We start from the raw sequence: 24,780 nt of genomic DNA, 5'->3' as shown, positions 1-24,780 counted from the left end.
TGGCTGCTAAGGAGAAGGAGACAGAAGAGGTGCTCTGTCTCAGAGTAGCCAAAGTAAATAAAAAGTAAGTGTGGTATTTAACCGGTGTTTTGGTGTAAGGACGGGGAAACAGCTTAGCTGTCCCGTGGTAGTCAGGGTGTACCTGTTTGTTTAGTTAGTGCTCGTAAAGAGCTAGGTGTTTATTTTGTGTTTGTATTTTGTTTTGGTGTATTAAAAATAGCGCACCAGCGCTTAAAAAATCCATTCCAGTGTGTTGGGTCTATTTTTAAAGGGGCAACGAACCGTGTGAGTGGCAATTCTATTACAATATATATATATACACACAAATAAATGTGTGGTTACCATGGCCAAAAAGCCTATAAATACCTCCAATGTTTGTTTTTCCCTTGACAAAGGTGTGTTAAACATACCGAAACGTTGGGAAGTTGGCTCTTTGAGCTAAAACTATATATATATATATATATATATATATATATGAGGAAAGTTTTGGACCAATGCATACTGCCAGTGCTAGCATACAGATGCAAAACCTGGACCCTCAATGCAAAAATGACTCAAAAATTACAAACGACTCAATGGAGTATGGAAAGATGCATGCTGGGAATAACAAGAGACAGGAAAAGGAAGGAATGGATAAGAGCGCAAACAAAAGTATGCAATGTTATTAGAAGAGCGAAAAAACTGAAATGGCAATGGGCCGGACATGTAGCAAGAACAGACCACCACTGAACCAAGCGACCAAGAAGGTGACACTTGGAAGAATCTTGGGGAGGCCTTCATCCAGCAGTGGACTGAAAAAGGCTTACGAGGACGATTTTATATATATACATATATATATATATATATATATATATATATATATATATATATACAGTACTGTGCAAAAGTTTTAGGCAGGTGTGAAAAAATGCTGTAAAGTAAGAATGCTTTCAAAAATAGACATGTTAATAGTTTATATTTATCAATTAACAAAATGTAAAGTGAGTGAACAGAGGAAAAATCTACATCAAATCAATATTTGGTGTGACCACCCTTTGCCTTCAAAACAGCATCAATTCTTCTAGGTACACTTGCACACAGTTTTTGAAGGAACTCGGCAGGTAGGTTGGCCCAAACATCTTGGAGAACTAACCACAGTTCTTCTGTGGATTTAGGCAGCCTCAGTTGCTTCTCTCTCTTCATGTAATCCCAGACAGACTCGATGATGTTGAGATCAGGGCTCTGTGGGGGCCATACCATCACTTCCAGGACTCCTTGTTCTTCTTTACGCTGAAGATAGTTCTTAATGACTTTCGCTGTATGTTTGGGGTTGTTGTCATGCTGCAGAATAAATTCGGGGCCAATCAGATGCCTCCCTGATGGTACTGCATGATGGGTAAGAATCTGCCTGTACTTCTCAGCATTGAGACCATTAATTTTGACCAAATCCCCAACTCCATTTGCAGAAATGCAGCCCCAAACTTGCAAGGAACCTCCACCATGCTTCACTGTTGCCTGCAGACACTCATTCGTGTACCGCTTTCCAGCCCTTCGGCGAACAAACTGCCTTCTGCTACAGCCAAATATTTCAAATTTTGACTCATCAGTCCAGAACACCTGCTGCCATTTTTCTGCACCCCAGTTCCTGTGTTTTCGTGCATAGTTGAGTCGCTTGGCCTTGTTTCCACGTCGGAGGTATGGCTTTTTGGCTGCAAGTCTTCCATGAAGGCCACTTCTCACCAGACTTCTCCGGACAGTAGATGGGTGTACCAGGGTCCCACTGTTTTCTGCCAATTCTGAGCTGATGGCACTGCTGGACATCTTCCGATTGCGAAGGGAAGTAAGCAGGATGTGTCTTTCATCTGCTGCAGTAAGTTTCCTTGGCCGACCACTGCGTCTACGGTCCTCAACGTTGCCCGTTTCTTTGTGCTTCTTCAAAAGAGCTTGGACAGCACATCTGGAAACCCCTGTCTGCCTTGACATTTCTGCCTGGGAGAGACCTTGCTGATGCAGTATAACTACCTTGTGTCTTGTTGCTGTGCTCAGTCTTGCCATGGTGTATAACTTTTGACAGTAAACTGTCTTCAGCAACCTCACCTTGTTAGCTGAGTTTGGCTGTTCCTCACCCAGTTTTATTCCTCCTACACAGCTGTTTCTGTTTCAGTTAATGATTGTGTTTCAACCTACATATTGAATTGATGATCATTAGCACCTGTTTGGTATAATTGTTTAATCATACACCTGACTATATGCCTACAAAATCCCTGACTTTGTGCAAGTGTACCTGGAAGAATTGATGCTGCTTTGAAGGCAAAGGGTGGTCACACCAAATATGGATTTGATTTAGATTTTTCTTCTGTTCACTCACTTTGCATTTAGTTAATTGATAAATATAATCTATTAACATGTCTATTTTTTAAAGCATTCTTACTTTACAGCATTTTTTCACACCTGCCTAAAACTTTTGCACAGTACTGTATATATATATATATATATATATATATATATATATATATAGTATAGGGAAGTGTCGTGCAAGGGGGAAGATAATGCCTCCTAAAAGCAAGACCAGTCATATAAATAACTGTTTGTATTGGATTTCAAGTAGGTTGTTCTGAGCATCACTTAATATGAGTTAAAAAAAATTGCAGTGGGGATTCACTGCAGTAATAATGTGACTGTTGAAAATGAATTTACAGAGGAAAGGATAAGGAATGTGTCTGAATCAAAGGGTAAATGAACAGAGAGAAAGGGATGGTGTTTGGCACTGTACTTTGAAGTCGATTACATTAAGAAAGGTTTATGGAGAGGCTTAAACAGATTCACACGACAGGTCCCATTTGGCAATACAATTCAATTCACTTATATATTTGTCAAGAGCCAAGATGAAAATACACAGCTAAATATTTTATATTTTTATCCTGTTAATGCAAAAGGTATGTTGCCCAGAGGGAGTAGATTTGCTTGGCTTGTGGCATCATCTTTTTTTCATTAAGTTTCAGTCACGCATCCAGGATTCTTCACTAACCTTTATGCAGTGTTGTACTAAAGAGAGAGTTCCCATCTCGTTCTGAGGAAATGACTAGTTTAAGTAAATGATTGTACACATTAAAGCACTGACATATGGTTGCATTTTGGCTAACAAATTAAAAGAGCAGGAACTGTATAATAGTGACAGTGACAGAACAAGCCGTGGGGGACCTAAGCTTTAAGGTGGAAATACGGTAAGTTAGATGGAAATCGTTTCAGTCAGCCTTCCAATGGGACTGATTTTAATTAACAGAATGCTGTAAACTACTTTGGCTCTCTTAAATAAATGCATTAAATGTTAGCACCTGTAATTTGTGGAAATCATGGAAAATTAACTGAAATAAGTATTTGTTTGAAATAATGTAACACCAGGGAACTCAGTAAATGTATCTACAGCAGCTCTTGAGCGCCCTCTGGTAAATACAAGCAGAATAGAAATAAAGAACTTCAGTGTATCCAAAATGACCAGAATTTACAGTTCATGTAGTTTGTTTTTTCAGAATGTTCATAAATGTTCTGAAAATTGTAGGTGGTGGGTGTTTATGATAAACTTGTTCACTTCGCTGTTTGTATATGCAAACTAAAATCAGATTGCCTTTGTTTAAACTAAGATAATGGGCTCAAATCTCACTTGAACAATAATTTAAAGGTACATTATTACTATATATATATATATATATATATATATATATATATATATACAGTGTGTGTGTGTATATATATATATATATATATATATATATATATATATATATATAATCTCCTTTGTATTGCATGTTAAAGCTCCAAGTATACTGAAGGAAAGAGAGACATAAATATACAAAGCCTTCAGCTGTGGCACAGGCAACATCAGATGACAGTAAAACCATTAAACACAGAATGTTTTATGATCAAAGTGACTGAGTAGCTGAATAATAATAAATCTCCTGCAGCCACATTTATCAATCATAAGCTACCAGTTGCCTAAAAAAGTATACCACGGAGGTGCTAGATTGTGGGCAGAGCTGTGAACCTGTCATCTTGAATGACAAGGCAACACTGGTGATTGATTGCTCCTGGATCAAGAAACACTTTATTCACCATTTACAGGAAATTGCAGTTTGAAAATGGATTATTAAAAAAAGAAACTTAAGGCCAATAAAAATGAATAAGTTACTGCATGTATTATGCCACTCATTGTATGTCTACCAAAAATGTTGTAATCTGTAGCACGTCATACTCGCTCAAGTAAGACAACATAACTTGGCAATTGACCCGTTGCTCATGTTTCTTTTTTATAAACAGTAACAGCTACTCCCAATTGCCTACAATACTATATCTACTGTAGGTGTTAGATGCTACTTTTACACTGTCCTTTGTTTTTTATATCCATTACTTATCTCTCTCTCTCTCTCTCTCTCTCTCTCTCTCTCTCTCTCTCTCTCTCTCTCTCTCTCTCTCTCTCTCTCTCTCTCTCTCTCTCTCTCTCTCTCTCTGTACAAATACTGTTGGCAAAATAATGCTCAATTTCTGGCCTTAATTAGAAGTACAGGTATTCATTTTTATACGAAGTATACTTCAGTTTTATTAGACAATATTGATATCCCTTTGAGATGTACAGTAGCAGTAATACTTTAAAATTTAAGATCATTAGTGATAATTTAAAACCCTACCAAAGGGAACAAGTGTGTCAATATTATTTATTAAATTCAATATCAATGATGTAGCTGCGTCTCCCTTTTGAAAAACACCAAATTGAAAAACCAGCTATGCTTTTTTGTTTTTCAAACCAGGCTGATACTTAACAGTTTGGTGCAAAAAAGCTGTTCAATTCAGTAAAGAATGACATCCATAGTACTCTAGTAACAGTTGGACACAGGTAATCATTTCCAAGGGCCGAGGTGGTATGCATATTTTCTGCTTTGAAGATGTCTGTGTAGAAATGAAACTGTAGAAATCACCCTGTAAACTTGTTTCTTCTGTAGATCATGTGTGCTTGATCAGCCTGCACAGAAAATCCTTTATACTTTATTTTTTATTTTAGTTAGTGTGTGTAATTGAGTAAATAAGGATGTTATTTATGTAAAAATACATATTGTATAAGGGCTATACGTTGTTTTTTTAGCTTGTTCAGCAACAAAAAAAAAAATACAATTTGAGGATCTGATGAACTTTTCATGTCGGGTTGATTTGGAATAAAATATCAGTTTGGGATTCTTGCATGTTGGATTAAGATTTGGTGCACTTTGAAACGATTGATTTTGTCAGATTGATTTTGAATAAAAGTTTTGCTTCAATTCAGGATTTTTGTACTGTGTTTTAATTCTTTAACAAATAGGATACAGGCAGAATACTGCATACATGAGACAAACCGGTACATGTAATTCTACTTTAATTCACAATCTCATCTCATTAACTTAGTCATTTTGATTGTCCTTTCGCTATAATAAACCCCTCGATATAACAAACAAAAGGCTTGGACCCCAACAGGTTCGTTATAGCGAGGGTGTACTGTCGTTTAATACATATCAAATGTTTGTGTTTATTATATGATTAAATTAAATCAGCCACCCTGTTATTTATTTATTTATTGACAACCACTGCACAAAATACAAAGGGAAATACAATACAAAAATAAATTATGTTCAGTTATTCTTTATAACAGTTTTATTCAACAGTTAAATAAAATGTCTGTTTCTTCTGCAACCACAGTGTCAAATATTTGATTGAAAACACCATCTTCAGTGGAGTAAGTCATGATGCAACAGTCAAGCCAGGGAAGTTCATCTAAAACAGAGGGCAATAATTTAGGTTGAACACAGATTTAATTAATGGATCTTTTTTAACCAAGCTTTTTAAAATCAGGACCTAGAAAATGTTTTGGACTTTCATTTATGGAAGTGTAGTCAGCAGTGCAATGTTACAATGTAACTGCATGATGAAATGATTGCAGATTGGCATCTATCTGATGGATGTATATTGGTTTTGGCAGATGCACCATACTGTAGTTATATTTGCAGCAGAAGATGTCATTGTCATAGTCCTCAATACTGCCTTTAATTCTGGTTTGCTAGATCCATTTGTGCTTAATTCAATAATAATTGAATGCTGTGCTTCCAAAACAAAAAGAAAAATCCAGGATGATTATCATGTAGTCTTTTCAGCTCCTGACATAAGCCCTTTTTGGTTTTGCTGCAAATCTTTGTTATTGTTAAGAGTTTTAAATAGCTGAGGGGGGCCAATTGATTTACATGTTACTGCTACATCTTCATATTCAATAGGACATTGTTCTATTGTATCAAAATTGATCTGAGGTCCTTTTCCTGAATGGTTATGATTTTGATTATCTGTGTCACAATTCCTGGAGTTGGTTCAAATCTTTAAACACTTTTGTTAGTGAATGTGGGTACACCTGGCAGAAACACTTGCACACAGAGGGAGGAGACTAATGTATCTTGTTAACAGCAACAATGAACTCAAATAGCACATAGCAATGCCCACACATGTGATGACGGTGAGACACATTTCATTGTCTAAGCAAAGTGCCTCAGTCCAAGTCCTTGGATAGACATATTGTATTGGTATTAAAAAGTGTGTCATGTGGCTATGAATCTTGGAAAACCAAAACATAAAACATAAAGCTTCAAGAATGTGAGAAACAGAAGCATGAATTAATTGGAAACCACACAACATAAGTGCCACATGGGTACGAGAATGATTACAATTGTAAACTGTAGCAATTCTACGTTTACCAAAAAACTTGGTTTAAACCTACGGTAGACTGATTTGGATTTATGATTACTGTACTCCGAGTTCAACATCTTTAATCTGTGTTTCAGTCGAAGCAATGTCTGTCTTTGTTTATTCTATGCCAACTGCAACTGTCATGCAACAACCTCTGAATTTGCAAGGAATGAGCAAGCAATTTTCTACACTAATAGCCAGCGCTCTAGATAAGCTGCGTAGTGTTTCTTACGCATTGAAAAAATGAATTACGGATGATATTTCAATTTAATGCATAACGAATACGCATAGCACTTTTGCTGCACAAGTTTGCGTTTGCATGTTATCAAGCTTCTTGTACCTCATTGATTTCTAGTGTCTCAATGGTCAATTGTGAATATACTGCATGCGGTAGCTACAGAATGCCTAGACAGCTAATTGTAGCCTGCCTGGGAATTGCCAGAAACACGTGACCAGTTTACCAATAAAAATAAACAAATAAATAAACAAATAAACAAATAAATAAATAAATAAACAGATAGATAGATAAATTACAGTTGAATCCACTCGCAATATGCATTTGTGACTGGTTAATAAGCGACTGGATTCTTGATGTTGGATTCTGGGTTGGTGCCTATTCTACCAATTTCAACTGAATTTTTGGAAGGCAAATCTATATAATAAATACAATATTCTGAGATTGGAGAGTCTGGATGCTTTATATTGCTATAGCAAGGAATACAATATTATAATTTATTTATAAACATATAGGATGTGCATGCTGGCCTTTTGTTAAGTATATTCCATCTGCAGCGTTGGTCTAAAAAAAAAAAGTTGTTTCTGTGTTTATTTACTTCACAGCCATATATATTGTTTGCAAATAAGAATAATTGTTGTTTTGTTTATATTGTAGTAACAAGTTTTTGTACTGTAGTTCAAAGTAAAATTACAGTTAAAATGTAAGGCTGTAGTTAATGCATACCCTAGCTGTTTTCACCTTGTTACCTTGCCATTCACATATATTGCAATACAAAAGGCTTACATGGCTGGAAATAGAAAAGCGATGTGCATCAGCACGAAACTTCAGTGTAAATAAAATGTCTCTGTTAGATGGTCTGCGCTTGCTAAAGCATGCTTGGAACTCTGTCAGTCAGCAAACAATACAACATTGCGTCAAAAAGCTGGGGACAATGTGGGAATGGACCCGATTATGGACTGGGGAAGGGGATGGGAGTACTCTGTGTCCAACATGTGTTTGTAAACTTTGCTATTCTTGTTCAGATCTGTTAGTGTTCTCTGTGTGTTTTGGTGCATATGTGACTTAGAGCTGAAAGACTGCCTGTGTATGAGTGCAGCACTGAGGGGGGTGGGAGCAGGTCTGATATGACCAGTCAGAGGTAGGGAGTGTTGGACCAATGAGTGAGGAAGGGGGAGGGACTTGGGTGTGTGTGTGTGTGTGTGTGTGTGTGTGCATGTGTGGAGATGACAGTTTGAAAGAGAGAAGCGGGACCTGGTGAAGGGAGAACTGAGAGAGTTAAGAGAGGTTGAGTTTGCGAGTGAGAGGAGAGGAATGAGAGCCACTGTTCACTAAAAGCTAAAAAAATAATAAATACAGTGGTTTCCTACTGCTTTGAACCGCAACTGTTGTCTGTCTCATTATATCCTGGAAACCCTGCAGCTCAGCGCTACAATATGTAAATAAATCCTGTTCGCCTGCAGGGGGTATCAACTTCAACCTCCGTCTCGATCTCCTGCCTGTCACTCAGCAGCAAATGCACACATCCACACGGCTACTCTGTCACAAGCATTAAAACCCAGTATCTTTCTAAACTAGTCATTTAGGGGAGCTCCCTAATAAAAGCTGAATCTCAAAACAATAATAAATACAGTACAGTAATTGTTACAGCTGTGTATAATGGTATTTAAAACAGGAATCATTTATCCGCCTTTTTACGCCCTTACTCTGGTCCCACCACAGTCGGATATGCGACGGATTACTGTACTTAGCAGGAAATCCATTCATAGGTTTTAACACATCTCTTATGAGTGTAATGAGTGTCTTAATAAAGATTTAACCACATACACGCTTGTTTGTTTTGATTACTGTACTGGTGATTGGGGGACATTTTGAATGTCAGGTTATTGTGTGGGAGTTTATACTGTCCATCGCTTACTGTGGGTGAATCACGTTAACACAAACGCGCCCGTTCTAAGCGGTGCCGACTGTGTATGAAACACTATTTACCAAAGCCTTTTCCGGGTGGGCAGAGTGTTTTCATTGTCCGCTCTAGCTCTTCTTGGAGGGCCACATTTACTTCAGCTTCCGAAGCAAGACTCCTGAAGAACTTCTCCTACAGTAAATCAGAGAGTTGTTAATTAAAAAAATATATTTTGAACCTTGTTGTCAACATATTGTCACTCCATAAGCAGATGGTGAGGAAAAGAGCTGGTGATAATATTGTGAGGTTAAAGGTGTTAATCTTCACTGTGATCTAATTTACATAAATGATGAATAAAAAGCAGAGGCACATCCTGTCACAACTCTACCTATGCAATTGCAGTGCTCTGTGACTAATACCTTTTCTCTAGCATGGCTGTTTTGTCATCAGAGTTATTTTATAGCCACTCTGCATATATATAGTACTGTTCAAAAGTGTGACTCCAAACAAGTCAACCAAAGTAATATAAGTGACATTACAACTAAGTTGTTAGGTTAAATTAATGTATGTATTCTTCTAAATTACAGTACTAATAAATAATACTAATTTACCAGAGGAGCTTACGTAATCTTATTTATATAAATTTCTGGTGCATAACAGGGAAAGAAACAGCAATTGTACTTACAGCGTCTTGCCACAGTATTGCATCCAAAGAAGCGGTTCCATCATCCAACTCCAACTTCACTAAGAAAACATGCTGAAGTAACTGGATACCTAAACCTAGTTCATTAAAGACAATAATATTTGTTCCAGTGTATCAGCTTTTAAACTTGTACAGAAATACATCACATTCTTTCATAAACCATTAACCTGTGACCAGTATTAGCAGCAGAAATTTATTTTTTAATTGACAAAGCTTCTCACTTCTGAAACTATATAACATCACAGAAATACTATGGCTATTTAATAAAAAAAAAAAAAAAAAAAAGAGCTTCAAAAGCTGACTGTTAATCAACATTCCTGTCACTGGACAGCACAGCTCCCCAATCACTGACCAGGTTTCCAATGCATGCACTTATGCTTTAAGAACAGGGTTCTGAATACAGCCTGCTTTCTTTAATCTAGCTGTTCTATGTAAGTGTGCTCACAAATTAACCTTTGTCCAAATTGCATCTCTGCTGAACCCTGCCTTTGAAAGTAAATGCTGTTAACTGATGTCAGTATGAGCGCTAACATAGCGATTCCATTTTCTATCAATTTGCTGATTATTATTCTTTATTCCACTTTAGGACTCATTAAAAGGTGACATGGCTTACTTTGTGCTATGGTTGCAGCCTCCCATGACTCTTGCTGAATAAACTGACGAAGAGGTCCAACACCTGTAACATTAGAACAGTTTTTGCACCTAAGGGAATAACATTAAAAAATAATAATTAAAAAAAAAACAAAAAAAAAAAAACTTTTGTCCATAAGTACATACACACGCACGGTCACTGAAAAGTGTCTGTGTTAGGAAAGCTTTAATATCAGAAATATGGCAGGATGGAGAAATGATCTACAGGGCAGTTTATAAACCTAAAGCATGCAGAACTTCCTAATCTTACCTGAAGCTTGCAAACTGTACATCTGAATAATGAACCTACATAAGAAGTTCTGAACAGTTTTGCAAAACCTAAACAATTGCTAAATAATTTAAATGTCATTGTGGAATTGACATTAACCACTAACATTTAAACTAAAGCAATTAACAGCAAAGAAATCTCTAAAGAAAATTAATAGTATAAAATATACACTGAGGGCAAGATAAAACCACTACACAAAGGCAATTAGTAGTTTGAGACATTTTAATTTGTGAGCAATTATAAATAATGCAGAACTGACTGAACTTGCACTATGATAACATCCTAAGAGAATAATTCATGATGAATTCCATACCCGTAATAGCACGTCTTTCCTTGGATGAGAAAAGGAGCTGAAAGATCTAATAAAGTCAGCTGTTCTTCAGACGATGTAACTGGAATGATGTTTCCAAATCTTCTTGAAAGCTGAAAGATTTCATTCAGCGAGGCTTCTGACAGATCCATAGAAGAGATGCATGTGTTAACAAATGCCATAGAGTAATGTGTTTATTTTAATCTGAAAGATCTCCAATATATATATATATATATATATATATATATATATATATATATATATATATATATATATATACATACATACATACACACACACACACACTTACTCTCTACCATAACCGATGTTTTTTCTGCATCTTTTTCCCAATCATCCTCCACAAGAAAGTGGAAAGCAATCTGTTGTTTGTTCTTTGTACACCCAACAGCAGTCTTGTACCAGAAATCATTGTGCAGGTTTAGATTGAGAGGTCTGGTTGAGGCATCTTGAAACAGATGTGCAAGGCTCTCATCATCTGGGATTTCCTGCCTGAAATCATTTTAAGCAGTAAAGAGCTTGGTTAACCTTAGCTGTCAATCATAACCAAAAACATGAATTGGGATCTAAATGTAACCTTGAGATTGGTATAGTTTTAGAATCATGAAAGAAGGGCAGTTATCCTCATTGATGATGATGTTCATGATTACCACTGTGGTGTGAGGATCAGATTCATAGGACAAAGGAGGTATAACAAATACAAACCAGATTTCCTGTTAAATCAGTATAAAACCAATATAACCCAACACACAGTGCTCCAGATAAGCTGTATACCAGGTGTTTTACCCACCAAGATTTTGTACAGTAGTTCAAAGTAACATTACAGTTAAAATGTAAAGCTGTATTTAATGCATACCATATAAGTTAGCATTAAATTAATGTACAGTATTTATTGACTTCAACGTAATGTTGCATTTTACTCACCCCAAAATACATTTTAGGTACATAGGGCATATTAAAAAATATCCTCCTATTTTCTAAAGTGGACGGCCGATCGCATTTCATACATCATTTTCTGTGGTTCTTAGGTGCTTTAAATGAATAAGTAATGAACATTTAAATGGTGTAATCTGCCAAAAAAATGGTTTGGGTTCAAATGTGTTAGCAATGTTATATAAACACAATCGAAACCTGTCCCAAAACAGCAGGGAAAAAACGCAAATGCAAAGATATATATTTCATTATTTGATATTATTCTTTCTTATTATTTTTGTATGTAGGCTACACTGTTAAGGAAAGCTGTGAAATTGCAGTACAATGCAACCGTGTAATATTAACAGATTGTTTGTAGTAAATGTAAATTGTCACATAAATAATGTACTGGCAAATGTACTGGCATTTACCAATAAAAATGTGTCTGTGCAATATACAAATGATCATTGCCGTTCATTGCTCTGGCAGCCAGAAGCAATATTGCTATCCACATTAACAATTACAAAAAGTTACAGTATTTTAATCACATTAAAAGGGTACAAATACATCAGGATGCCATATTTGTCTATGCATAAAAGATTTAGGTTGTTATCTGTGCAATATTTTTAATTAAAAGTGTGATCATGAAGCAGCTGCTCCTATCAAAATTACATCTTGTTCGAGTAATGATTATTTATTAAGATGCACCAAGAACCAAAAAGTAATGTTTTACCTTATTCACTAAATAAAAATATACAAAATATGTAGGAAGACTGTATACACATTTCACACAGGCACAGACTGTGGGTGATAGAGCATATATGCTCTCCTGGGGATGTGCATCAGTAACTTTATAGGCTAACCCCCCCAACTCCCCCCCCCCCCCCCCCAAAAAAACCCCAAAACAAACATGCATATTAAAATGATTTCAATTAATCTCTCTCTCTCATGACTACTTTCTTTTAATAACAAAGCAGCACCTTAGTTTGCCGCATTTGTGACGAGCTGATTTTAGCATGTGGTGTTCTTACACACATCCACGGTGGTGTTCTTACACACATCCACGGTGGTGTTCTTACACACATCCACGGTGGTGTTCTTACACACATCCACGGTGGTGTTCTTACACACATCCACGGTGGTGTTCTTACACACATCCACGGTGGTGTTCTTACACACATCCACGGTGGTGTTCTTACACACATCCACGGTGGTGTTCTTACACACATCCACGGTGGTGTTCTTACACACATCCACGGTGGTGTTCTTACACACATCCACGGTGGTGTTCTTACACACATACACGGTGGTGTTCTTACACACATACACGGTGGTGTTCTTACACACATCCACGGTGGTGTTCTTACACACATACACGGTGGTGTTCTTACACACATACACAGTGTCATTCTGGACACGCTAGATGTCTCTCATGAAAAAAATCTAGCAGCATGACACCAGAGCACCATCTATGGGGCTTCTGACTGTCCTTGTCAATGACTGCTGTAAATAAAACACAACTGTTTAACCTTTTTTACAAGAAAACATTTATAAATTGCAAGTATTTAAACAGATAATAACAAGATGTGTTTGCACAAGTAATACAATCTTATTGTATTACTTGTATTGTAACGCTTGAAATGTTTTTGCTTACGATTGTAAGTCGCCCTGGATAAGGGCGTCTGCTAAGAAATAAATAATAATAATAATAAAGGGTGCTGAAAAAGTTAAGGGGGGCACAGTAGTTGCCTATGATTTGTCGCTCTTTTTACTGGCGAATAGACTATTGCCCATTCTGAAGCAAGTGGAAAGCAAACTTGTTGATCTTTGGAAAGTAAGCATGGATTCTTAGATCATTATATATATTTCAAAAGAAAGAGTCACAATAACTAACAAACCAAACTGGCCGAGAGATTCCTGACGTTTTTTCTGCAGCTTTAGAAAATACAAAAAACGGTGGGAAAAATATTGTGGTTCAGGAAAAATCAATCGAAATAATGTTGTATAACAATATCCTCCAACGGATCTTCTTTGAAAATAACCACCACAGTGTCTAAATTGAAGAGTACATTACTCAATGACCCAAAACCTTATCTGAAGTGCTGCCAACACATGTTCTGCTGCATAAGCTATAGCAGAGCTTGTAGATGTAATTATTCCCCACCTTACTGCTGCAAGTACATTAGTAGGGCATGAACATTTTTGGCTCACAGAGTGATGCATTGACAAGTGACTTTCAAAAGGAGAGGTCCTGCAGCTTGAGCACAGTTTGATAGTCTTATTAGATCATCCCAAATCACCTCCACAGCCTGTAACATTGTAATTCATAGCACACATTTTACTGAAAGAACGGAAACCTTTATCAGCATTTTATGATGGTCATAATTTGACATAAATAAACACTGCTCATCAGCAGTCATTTTCTCACTTACAGGATCCTGCACTTGGGACAGCAACGCTTCACAGACTGATACAAGCTTTTTGGTTCATAAGATTTTAGCTTGGCCCTGATCCGAAACTTCTGAGGAGGTTTGCAATTCTTAACATTACTTAGCGATGTTGTCTTCATATGCTGATGAGCAGTAAGCACTGAAAAATAAGGTAATACAAAAAGCATAATTTACACAAGATAATAGTATACTGCAATGATCCAATACTTTTGAAAAATAAAGTGATTGTAATATTTACAGCTTAATAATTGGCATCTGTAATATTTAACTAGAGATCTGTGTTTGTTACACCAAAATTAAAGCATCTCAGGTCATTATGTAAAGGTAATGGCACCTCTGACAGAATGGTTTTTAAAGATGACAGAAACTGAGCATGATGTTGACATGATGATGCATCTAACATCAACATCTGGAAAACAAAGAAAGTTGCCAAAAAGGATTAATTTGTTTTGTATGAACTCTACATAACCTTGAGAATCATAGAATACAGTTGTGTAATTCAGGTGAAGCTAATATCACAAAGTGTTTGATCTTTATCAGCCGGAAACCAGAAACATGACCACAACACGGTAGCTGTAACATATCAAGGTGAGGGGTATTGTAGCAGATCAAAGTGAAAGAAATTGCCCGAAGGGTTTCCATAAAACAGAAAATAAATATTAGTCTATAACTGAATGTTTTTAAGATATGAGCTGTTAAATACTACTACTACTACTACTACTACTACTACTACTACTACTACTACTACTACTACTACTATTAATTATTATTATTATTATTATTATTATTATTATTATAATAATAAAACTAATGATATATCTCTGCAGCACAACAGGGAATCTTAAATTACATACTGTATACAGTATAAAAGCATGGTAGTTGCTATTATTATTATTTATTTATTTTATTTTACAGGTAGAGAATTACTAATTCCTTGATCAATTTAATTCTGTCAAACACGCAAATGCTGGCTTGACATAACAAGACCATAGCTTGGGTTCATACAGGTTTCCCTTAATGTTGTCTGTAAGAACTGTTTTATCTGAAAGTACACAAGTTATTTTAGATGTTTTCAGTCATTTCAACAGGTTCCGTACCTGTTACAGATTGTTGTTGGTATCGTTCCAACTGTGCATGCAATGTACCCTCGTTTACTGAAAGAAAAAAAAAAAAGAGAATTTAATTGAATTTGCCTTTTTAGAGAAAGGGAATTGAAATCTGGAAACCAACATTATTGGCTTATGAGAAAGGTAAGTTTGTGTCGTATATGCTAGGATTAGACAAATGCTGAGTGCTAAGTTAAAAAGCAGAATTATATCAATGCTAATGCATGAAAACGCATGAAAATGTATATAAACAACGATAGAATGAACTTTGAGAAGTTATGTAACAAGTGAGTTTTCAATGTAATATAAATATAATATAAAGGGATGTGGGCCCAGAGGAGAAGCTGTGACAATTCAAGCGGCACAGTAACTTTGAGTTACTTGGAGGTACTGCATGCCAGTAGTAGATAAAGCCTTTACTACTTTGAGTCATGTAGTTTATATCCATAGGCAGGTATGAGATCTCAGCTTGATTAATATTTTAAATAAATACGAAGACAAAACAGCAGCATATACAGAGAATGTAAAGATTTTAAAATAAGTTGTTTAATGTTGTTTCTAAAGCAGTTTCTGTGTGTAGCATGTAAAACCTAAACTGTGTTTTTTTTCATTAGTATGAGATTAAAATACAAAATCAAGTTAAATCATTGTTGAGGTAATTTACTTCTAACATAACTAATACTAGTTTGCAAAATGAGACCAAAAAATCAAAAGAACACTAAAAAAATAAAAATAAAACTTACTTGAGAAGTCCAGCAAAACTGAATCGCTTACATTGGGATGAATACGAACTTCTGCCGATTCCAGCTTCCTAGGGGGGAAAAAAAAAAATCATTCTGATATGGTATTTTAAGGTATGTTATATAACATTTGCAAAAATGTTATCAGTCAGACTGACAATTTGATTTACAATGAGATTTGTACTAATTGTAGTAATAAATGCCATAGGGTCAAATCACTGTCCAGTACATTATTTTGAGCACTAAAAACAGTAGATAGACGTTTTTCAAAAGTTATACTATTTTTATTTTTTATTTTAATTTGTAATATTTTTAGTTCACAAGAGAACGGGTTAGAAAGAAAAGCTAATGTAACAGGGTTATAATCAACCCATCCATTTCTTTCTGTCTTAAAAGGAACAACTGTGTAAAACTAAAATGTTGTTATTAGTAGCACTATTATAGAAACAACAGGGTCACACAGTAACAATGATAGCTTATTTATCTCTAGTGTAGTGCATGCTTAAATGGTGTTTGAAATGGGAGTTTGTCTCATTTTGAAAGCTTCAGTGGGTTTAAATGTCTTTCGTTGCTCACTTCGGAAAACAATCTCATCAGGTCTGTAACAGCAGGTTATTTCTTAATTGAAAGGATGTTAATACAAGCTTTACAAATATACTTTCAAAGTCTGTAAAGATTTAAAATATATATATATAAAAATAACAGTGTCAAGCACTTAACGGAAATGTGTTTTTTTGTTTTTTTTTTGCAGACAAATAAAAATACTGGCAAACATAATCACCTCAGCACTTTCCATCTTTAACTTACCTTTTTAGCTCCTGTACGTCATAACTGTCCGCTGGCAAGACCTGAATCCCTCGGCCATAAATAGTTCCTCCGTGAAGGTGAAATTGCAGATGATTTTCATTTGATGCTTGCGTTTTAGCAGTGGAAGTGTGCAACTTTGCATGGAGATTGTTGATTCGCAGATAAGCCCCTGGCTGCAGAGAACACAGATTTACTCATTAAAAATTTTGTTTTTGCAAAATGTTTTTCTTAAATCGAGAATTTTGCTGTTACTGTTGTCCAAATGTTAAAGCTGCTATTGTGACTTTACTGTAGCTCAATTCCAAGAAAGTCCACTAGGTGGTAGTATAGTATTAAGCAAGATAGCAACTTGTGTTTTCATACTATTTATTGGCTAAAATTGATTTTATTACCATGTACACATTATTGAAATAACTTGTCATTATTGCAAATACTAAGCATGTTAAAATATGCATGGCGCCACTGTTCTTATAGTATAACAAAACAAACAAACAAACAAACAAACAAACAACAACTTGCTTGTCATGATGAGTTTAGACGAACCTCCTGATGCATTCACACTCAGCAAGATGCTTTCTACACTGCATTTGATGGCACCCTCCCTCTCCACGTAACATGGCAGGGCCGTTAAGCATTCCAGTACGGTATGCACTGTTAATATATTATGCAGTCTGTCACTGCTCTACATCGACCTCTGGCATTTAACTGATTTTAATTTTTTTGTATTAATTCAGGACTAATTACCCTGTAAGTATTAGTCAACAGTTATTAACCTCTTACCACAGATACATTATCTGTCTTGTCTCAGTTCTGTAAAAGCCATTTACTACGTATTTAACATTCCTGGTGAAATGCCTCAGAGTGTGTCCCCCTGCAGCATAAACTAACTGTGTCTACAATCAACTTTTCTTCTCCTATCTGACAACAGGGTCTTCCAGTACCGTATTATGTCCCAGTCGCTATTATACCTCCTGTAGTGAAGACTGGCAGAATATACTGCAGAAGTTATTTTAAGTTACAGTGTCACACACAGTTGTATCACTAAATCCTACAGCAGCAAATAATGTAACATTGGCAAGATATTTTCTGCTTCACTGTTAGAGAGGCCATAACTCATCATTTACAACAGTCCTGATACTACACCATTTTACAGTTGGGAGGACTGAAGCACAAACGAGGTCAAGCGATGTGTCCAAGGTCACACTGTGGTCAGTGGGCTTACACACCTAAGGTATTGTCTTTCTCTCTCTATTAATATTCCTATCCACACATCTATGTATTTCTGCCTAGCTGCTTCTTCAACCTACCACTGTTTCTGCTTGCCCTTTTGACACACCCAGCTTGCTGAATGTTTTCATTCTTGAACCTTCTCCAGGGCAACAGAATCTACCAAACTTCACCTTTAAAGGTCACTTTGTATTCTGACAACACAGGCTGGCTTTCGTGTTAGCATGGGTAATCTATTAATACCAGTCAGGTGTGTTAGCTCAGAGCACTGAAGCACTATGCCTTTGCGTGCTCGACCTCGGCACTCCTATTGAAACCATGACCAGAATGCACGGTGTTTTCTTAACTTGGAGGCTATTTTCCTTGGTGATGACAGTAGGTTGTTTGCTCTCTTGAAAGCTGTAAAGCTAAGCTTGACATTACATATCAGCCATGCTTCTCCCATGTTAAAAGCTGTACCCTTTATTTCCCTTGTCAGGATACAGTCTAACTATAAAAACAATATTATTTCCATAGACTATCTAAAAAGAGAGGCTTTATCAATATTGTTCAGCTGGTCTCTCTGTTCTCTTTGGTTTTTTTTTTTTGTAATGACCTTCCTGAGGTGAACCATGTGCCAAATATTGACTAACCAAGATTAACCTATAGATTTTCAATGATAAGAACAGCAAAACACATTTATTGTAGAATTCTTCATCTCAGAAAACAAGAATTTAAGAGATAATAACAATCATCCTCATTTTTTGTTCAGGATAAGTCTCCAACAGCGTATACATAACAGTCAACCTGTTCTTGGCAAAAAGTCCAAAACATGATAGCTTTGTTCAGCTTGTGTATGCAAGAAATGAAAGCTTTTAACTGGTTCAGACTTTATGCATAAATTAGCAGTTAAACCTGCCACTCATCCTATGTCTGCTACTCTTGTGGCATTCGATTTGGCATTATGAATGTGTTATCCCGTCTGTTTTCTTTACAAGGTAGTATTTTTTTTTTTTACAGAACATATTAATATGCATTTAGTAACTAATTTGGTAGCAAAACTTCCTCTAGGGGTAGGGTTCATTAGTTTTGTGGTTAGATGAATTCGCTAACCATTCTTCAAGGTCAGATGCACATTCAAAACAGGATTAATGTGAGAACGATGAAAAAAAAAAGCCACTCTAAAAACCTGCACTTCTTATATAGGACCTGCCGTAGCAAATGCCTTATTTTTATTATTTAATATTATTTATTTCTTAGCAGACGTCCTTATCCAGGGTGACTTACAATTGTTACAAGATATCACATTATTTTTACATACAATTACCCATTTATACAGTTGGGTTGGAGCAACCTAGGTAAAGTACCTTGCTCAAGGGTACAGCAGCAGTGTCCCTCACCTGGGATTGAACCCACAACCCTCCGGTCAAGAGTCCAGAGCCCTAACCACTACTCCACACTGCTGCCTTATCCCACCCACACCAGTGATCTATGTGCTTTATCTCTGTAGCATCTAACACATTCAAAATCTTTCAGGCAATTTCTATCTTGCAGTACATCTCTCAGAATCCCAAAGGTAGACTTCAGCTTTTTAAATAATTTAGTTCTTTGTGTAATGACTTTCATCCTGTCACAGCTAAATTCAAAATAAAAGCCATCGGTAACATGGAAAAGTGGATCTCCAGGACCTATACCCAATGCTAGAGCATGTAAAAATGTAAATCCTTCACATACCCCATATTCTGAACTCAATAGCTTGTGCTAAATTATGGCCAGACTTAATTTCATTATAAATAAATATGCGCTTCTCCAGGGCTGGGTGACAACTTCTGTGCTTTGTGTTTAAGAAGATTACAAAGAGGTTGAGGGGGGAAAAAAAATTGTATATCCTGTCCATGATAAACCAAACGGAACAAGCATAGTCAAGTTGTGGCAGATTGAGAAGTCAGGAACCTGTGTTGATCAGAGGGAACTTTCTTAAAGTATCTGGGATGTGAGGCAGGGGAATACAACTTTGTCCTAATGATGTTGGCTCAGTTTAATCTAAGGGTTACTTATCCAGACTTATGTCCTTAGAGGACAATGTGCAAGTTCTTAAAGCACAAGCAGTGGAATCTGAGACATGTGCCTGGAGCTCAAAGAACCACTATAGCAGCACATGAATGGTAGCCAGCTGTGTCTGAGCCTCCTAAGAAAAGGATCCTGCCAACTGACAACACAGCCAATTCAGGATGCATTTGAAGCTGTGGAGTCAGGTAGGCTGGCGATGCAATTCTTGTGTGAGACTCCTGTTCAAACGACCCAGCTAAAAAATACAGCTGATGCAGGCCATAGTCAAAGACAAAAAAGGGGCTGAAATTAGTTATTTTATATTGGTGGTCTTTATAGAAGTTGTGGCAGGACTGGGGCACTGCACATGGAAAGAGTGTGTTTTGAATTTTGTGAATAAAGTTTGTTCAAATACACGTTTTGCAAAATATGGCAGGGCTGGGGTTAGAATCCCCTGTCTGCTAAAATGTGTCGAATGTGGCCAGATACTAAATGAATCCTCACGACTGAGTGTGTATTCATGGTAAGCAAACTAGAGCCCAGGACACACGGCCGATCCTGTAAAATCGCATCGCAAAGTATAATACACTGCCCGATGCGACTGAAAAATCGTGTCGCTATTGATTGCAGCGTATTATACTTTGCGATGTGATTTTACAGGATCGGCCCATCGATTTCAGTCGGCTCGCAAAGTTTAAACACGTTTCATATTTAGTGATTCCCTTGCATCGGCTAGTGTGTTACACCCACTCACAAGTCTCAGTGTCAGCAACCAATGAGTTCACCGGTCGTATGACTGGAGACATGCATGGATTCTCTCTCTATTAAATAAATAAATAAATAAATAAACAAACAACACACAAACACAATGTATTTCATTGGTTTGTATACAATGTCCGTGCCGACATCTTTTGAAAACAAGCAACTATTAGAAATACAAAGCTGCTGCTATAACCATGCTGGATGATTAATTTGTTTTTAATAGCATTATTATTATAAAATATCATGTTTTTATTTACAATGAAGGAAAAATATAATACATGTTTTTGCCGCCATCATAAGTAAATAAAAGCATGATTTTGTGTATATATACAATATGTTAGAGATGGGAATAATACAACAGTTACGGATAATTTTCCTTTAAGGTCTCGCTGAACCGACATTTCAATTGAAGGCCGGTTAAACTTTTAAATAACACAATTCGGTTGTGCTGTGTGTATATAATCTCAAAGTGCTTTCAATTAAAAACACACTGTTGCCTGACGACTCAGACTCGAGGTTTGAGGACTCGACCTCAAGTCTGAAAGATTTCATACATACATTATATATATATAAAAATCAGAGGGGAAAAGAGAGAGTGAGAGAGACAGAATACATGCATGTCTCCAGTCATTTGAGGTATTCACGATCACGTCACCTTCTAGCCAAAATTGCAGATATTAGTACTGCCATAGCCTTTTGTTTTCGCCAATTGATTCGCACCATTGCCACTGTACTTTATGCATCCAGGGCAGGTCAAACATCAGGAAAAACTCGCAAATGTGCATCCCTTCTTGCGATTTCATCGGACAGTTTGTGATGTCCGCTTCCAAAGATTTCTTTTGGCGACGCAACCTCCTCCACTGAGATGCGATGCTCGCATCAGGTAGTATGTTCTGAGCTTTAGAAACCAAGTACTAGAGATCACAGTGTGTACACCAGGATCCTAGTGAGTGTACAGGAAATTAGCTTCAGGGACTTGATCCCACGTTAGTATAAGAAGGGTGTGTACAGAAGGTTCCTGGACCTCCTTTTAGTAGGAGTAGCACTCGGCCACTGTTTGGTCAGCTTTTATTTTCTAGCTTGAACAGTGTTTTGTTTTTAATGTTTTGTGTACGAGAAGCAACCCTGCACTATGGCTACCATTGCTGGTACTCTAGTGGCGGCCGCCTACCACTGCAACTGAGTTGCGATCTTCTTGTAAATATTGTAAAGAAAACTTCTGCGCACGGTGTGGCGTTGTCAACGTCAACCTTCTGTTTCTCTCTCATCTTTCTAAAGGGATACCCGCTCCCTTTTACAGGTCTATTAAAGTAATGTGTCTTTTGGGGGTTGGGAGATGGAAGTCACTTTAAATAGGTGGGCCTTAGACTGGTATCACCTTTCACTTTTATTCCTCTTGGACAAGATATATACTTTTACAATAATGTATTTACTTTTTTTCAGTATTATCCTTATATCCCATTTAGATTTAGATTTAACCCTTTAAGGACTGTGATCGTGTAAACATGATAAAAAAAAAAGCACTCCGTTTTTTAGACTTACAGGGCCACCATACTTTGCAGTACAGGCTTGAAACACACATCAATGGATAGGGGAGGGACTGACGTTCACTGAGAGGGGTATTTGGTGTCTATAAAGGGCGGAGACTGTTTACAGCAGCCAGGAAGAGACGAAAGCAGAAACAAAACATCACAGAAACTTGTTTAGAGTTAATAAAAAAAGGGGAAATACATGTAAATCTGATGTATTTAACTTATAATTATATTAGAACATTTATTCTGTCTCGTGTTTTAATATATATGTTTTTATAACATTTATAAATATCAAGAAACAAGTGGATATAAGCAGATACTATTTCATTAACTAAATGTATCAGGTAGTTTTTTTCCCCTTATTACTGATAATGATGAAATGAGTAACTATTATTTTATTTATAAATATTTATTTTCAGAAAATAAAATCGAAAGTAGTTGCTCACTCAGGTGAAACAATGTCTTGTAATCTGCTCAAACATCACTATTTTTCAACAAAACTTTCAGGAAGTATTGTAAGGTCCCTCAGGTCATAGAATAACACGTTTTTATACATGTATCTATAAGCAGCATACATAATAAAAATTACTTAACAAATATATATATATATATATATATATATATATATATATATATATATAGTGTTGGAAAAAAAAAGCGAAAAGTTTGTATGGTTTCTGAAGTACTTTATAGTGTTCTGAAAAAAAAGACACCATTTGCAAGATGCTGCTGTAAAAAATGAATTTTTATAGGAAGTGAGTCAACTACAGCCAAAAAAGTACATGGTCCTGGGGGAGCATACCACAGAAAAAATGCTTGGTCCTGAAAGGGTTAAAACCCTCTTAAAATAATAACTTAAACAAACCAATTTTCAACTGAACCAACAAGCTAATAAGAAAGTTGATGGGTCACTCCACTAACAAAGGAAACTAACAAGCTCAGACAAGCACAATTCAACCATGTGTAGCTCTTGAATTTACTTCCACTGGCTACTGCATGTAAGAGAACATAACCCATTTATCACAGCTGTTTATGTCAATTCCCAATAGGCTACCCGTACTTTAAAGAGCCTGTGTGTTCAAGTATAGAATACAAATTCCGATCTCCAATTTCTTCCCCACTCTGTAATATAGACTGCCCTCCAACAAGTACTGCAAAAAAGTGGCCCACTACTTATGTATGGTAAATTATGTATCTATGGCAACAAGAAAATATGGTATATAAACACAACAAAATAGGAAGAAAATAAAAGATTGCGATAACTGTCAATACATAAGCTTATATTAGTATATTAATTCTGGGAAACCCAAATATATTCTGTGTGATTAATAAAAAAAAACAACATCAACATGTTCATTTAAGATTTAGTTCAGTAGAAAGATGATATCTTTAATTCAATTTCAGGCATCTTTCCTAAAATAAAGAGTGATCTTGCTGCTGCTACACATCAGTAATTAATATCTATTGCCAAGTCAGTACAGAGAAAGATATTCTCTCCTGCAATGTGATTCATGGTTAGCATGCAAAACAGCCTGCCTCTTCACTCCTGTAATCTTTGTTTGCTTTCAACTGACTAAATACATTACAAATTTAATTTGGCACTCTCCATGGAGTAGATTTGTATTTTAACTTATCTATTTTTTCATGGTGCCTTCAAGATGACATTCTAAAATGTTTCCTTTCTTAAGCAAAAACAAAATTATATATATTTTTTATATATAATCTTTCAGTGCAGACATTTCTTCAAGGATGTAACTCTGTAACTCTTAATTTGTGAACAACTTTGGATTGTTTTGAAAATGTGTATCTGCTTTTTTGCATTATTATGAACCCTGAGTCGGGTCACGCAGAGGCACTTTGCGAGCAACGGCCCCAGTATCAGTGTCACTCAACCATCTCCTTGGGCACAGGCACAAACATACTGCGCTGAAACTGCGGACATGAGAGGCCGGAGAGATCAAAGCCAGGTCACACACTTCAGTTCAGGGGCCATGCACACGCATACAGCCAGCTTAGAGAGCTGCTCAAGTGTAAACGGGTGGTTCAAATAAGGATCTTTTAAGCCAGCTTGGGTCAGTTTAAAGTGTAAATGCACAAAGAGAAAAGGTATGTTCTTACACAAGGCTGTGTTTCTTTTTGGCGGTGATCAGACCTTAGCAAAAAACAACATTTTAGCAGATTTTCAATCTCAATTTATATGGACAGTTCTGCTAAATAAGCTTTTAGTAAAAGTCAGTGAACCCTGGGTATTTGTTGAGCTGAAAACTATTTTAATGTACTCCTCAGAAAAACCCACCTGCCTGTAACCAATCTATAACAAAATGGGTTAATGTCTCAGCTGAAATAAAATATTGTGCTATCTCAAATACTGTCACATTTGTAATAGTTTAGCTGTG

General features: G+C 36.3%; 1 protein-coding gene across 1 annotated transcript in view; it reads right to left on the bottom strand.

Annotated features, from left to right (window-relative positions):
* Positions 1 to 5,561: 5,561 nt before the first annotated feature.
* pot1 (protection of telomeres 1 homolog) overlaps positions 5,562 to 24,780 on the bottom strand; it is an 82,482-nt gene continuing 63,263 nt past the window's right edge. Inside the window, exons 10-19 of the mRNA XM_034024761.3 lie at positions 16,836 to 17,008; positions 16,032 to 16,099; positions 15,280 to 15,336; positions 14,165 to 14,321; positions 11,113 to 11,312; positions 10,806 to 10,941; positions 10,187 to 10,275; positions 9,556 to 9,650; positions 8,957 to 9,062; positions 5,562 to 5,775 (exon numbers count right to left, since the gene is read on the bottom strand). Coding sequence (XP_033880652.3) covers positions 5,660 to 5,775; positions 8,957 to 9,062; positions 9,556 to 9,650; positions 10,187 to 10,275; positions 10,806 to 10,941; positions 11,113 to 11,312; positions 14,165 to 14,321; positions 15,280 to 15,336; positions 16,032 to 16,099; positions 16,836 to 17,008 — 1,197 coding nt within the window. The 3' untranslated portion in view covers positions 5,562 to 5,659. The remainder of the gene's footprint in view (positions 5,776 to 8,956; positions 9,063 to 9,555; positions 9,651 to 10,186; positions 10,276 to 10,805; positions 10,942 to 11,112; positions 11,313 to 14,164; positions 14,322 to 15,279; positions 15,337 to 16,031; positions 16,100 to 16,835; positions 17,009 to 24,780) is intronic.

The sequence above is a fragment of the Acipenser ruthenus genome, chromosome 7 (genome assembly GCF_902713425.1).
Source record: "Acipenser ruthenus chromosome 7, fAciRut3.2 maternal haplotype, whole genome shotgun sequence".
NCBI classification, from domain to species: Eukaryota; Metazoa; Chordata; class Actinopteri; order Acipenseriformes; family Acipenseridae; genus Acipenser; species Acipenser ruthenus.
This window is presented reverse-complemented; position numbering and strand designations above follow the sequence as displayed.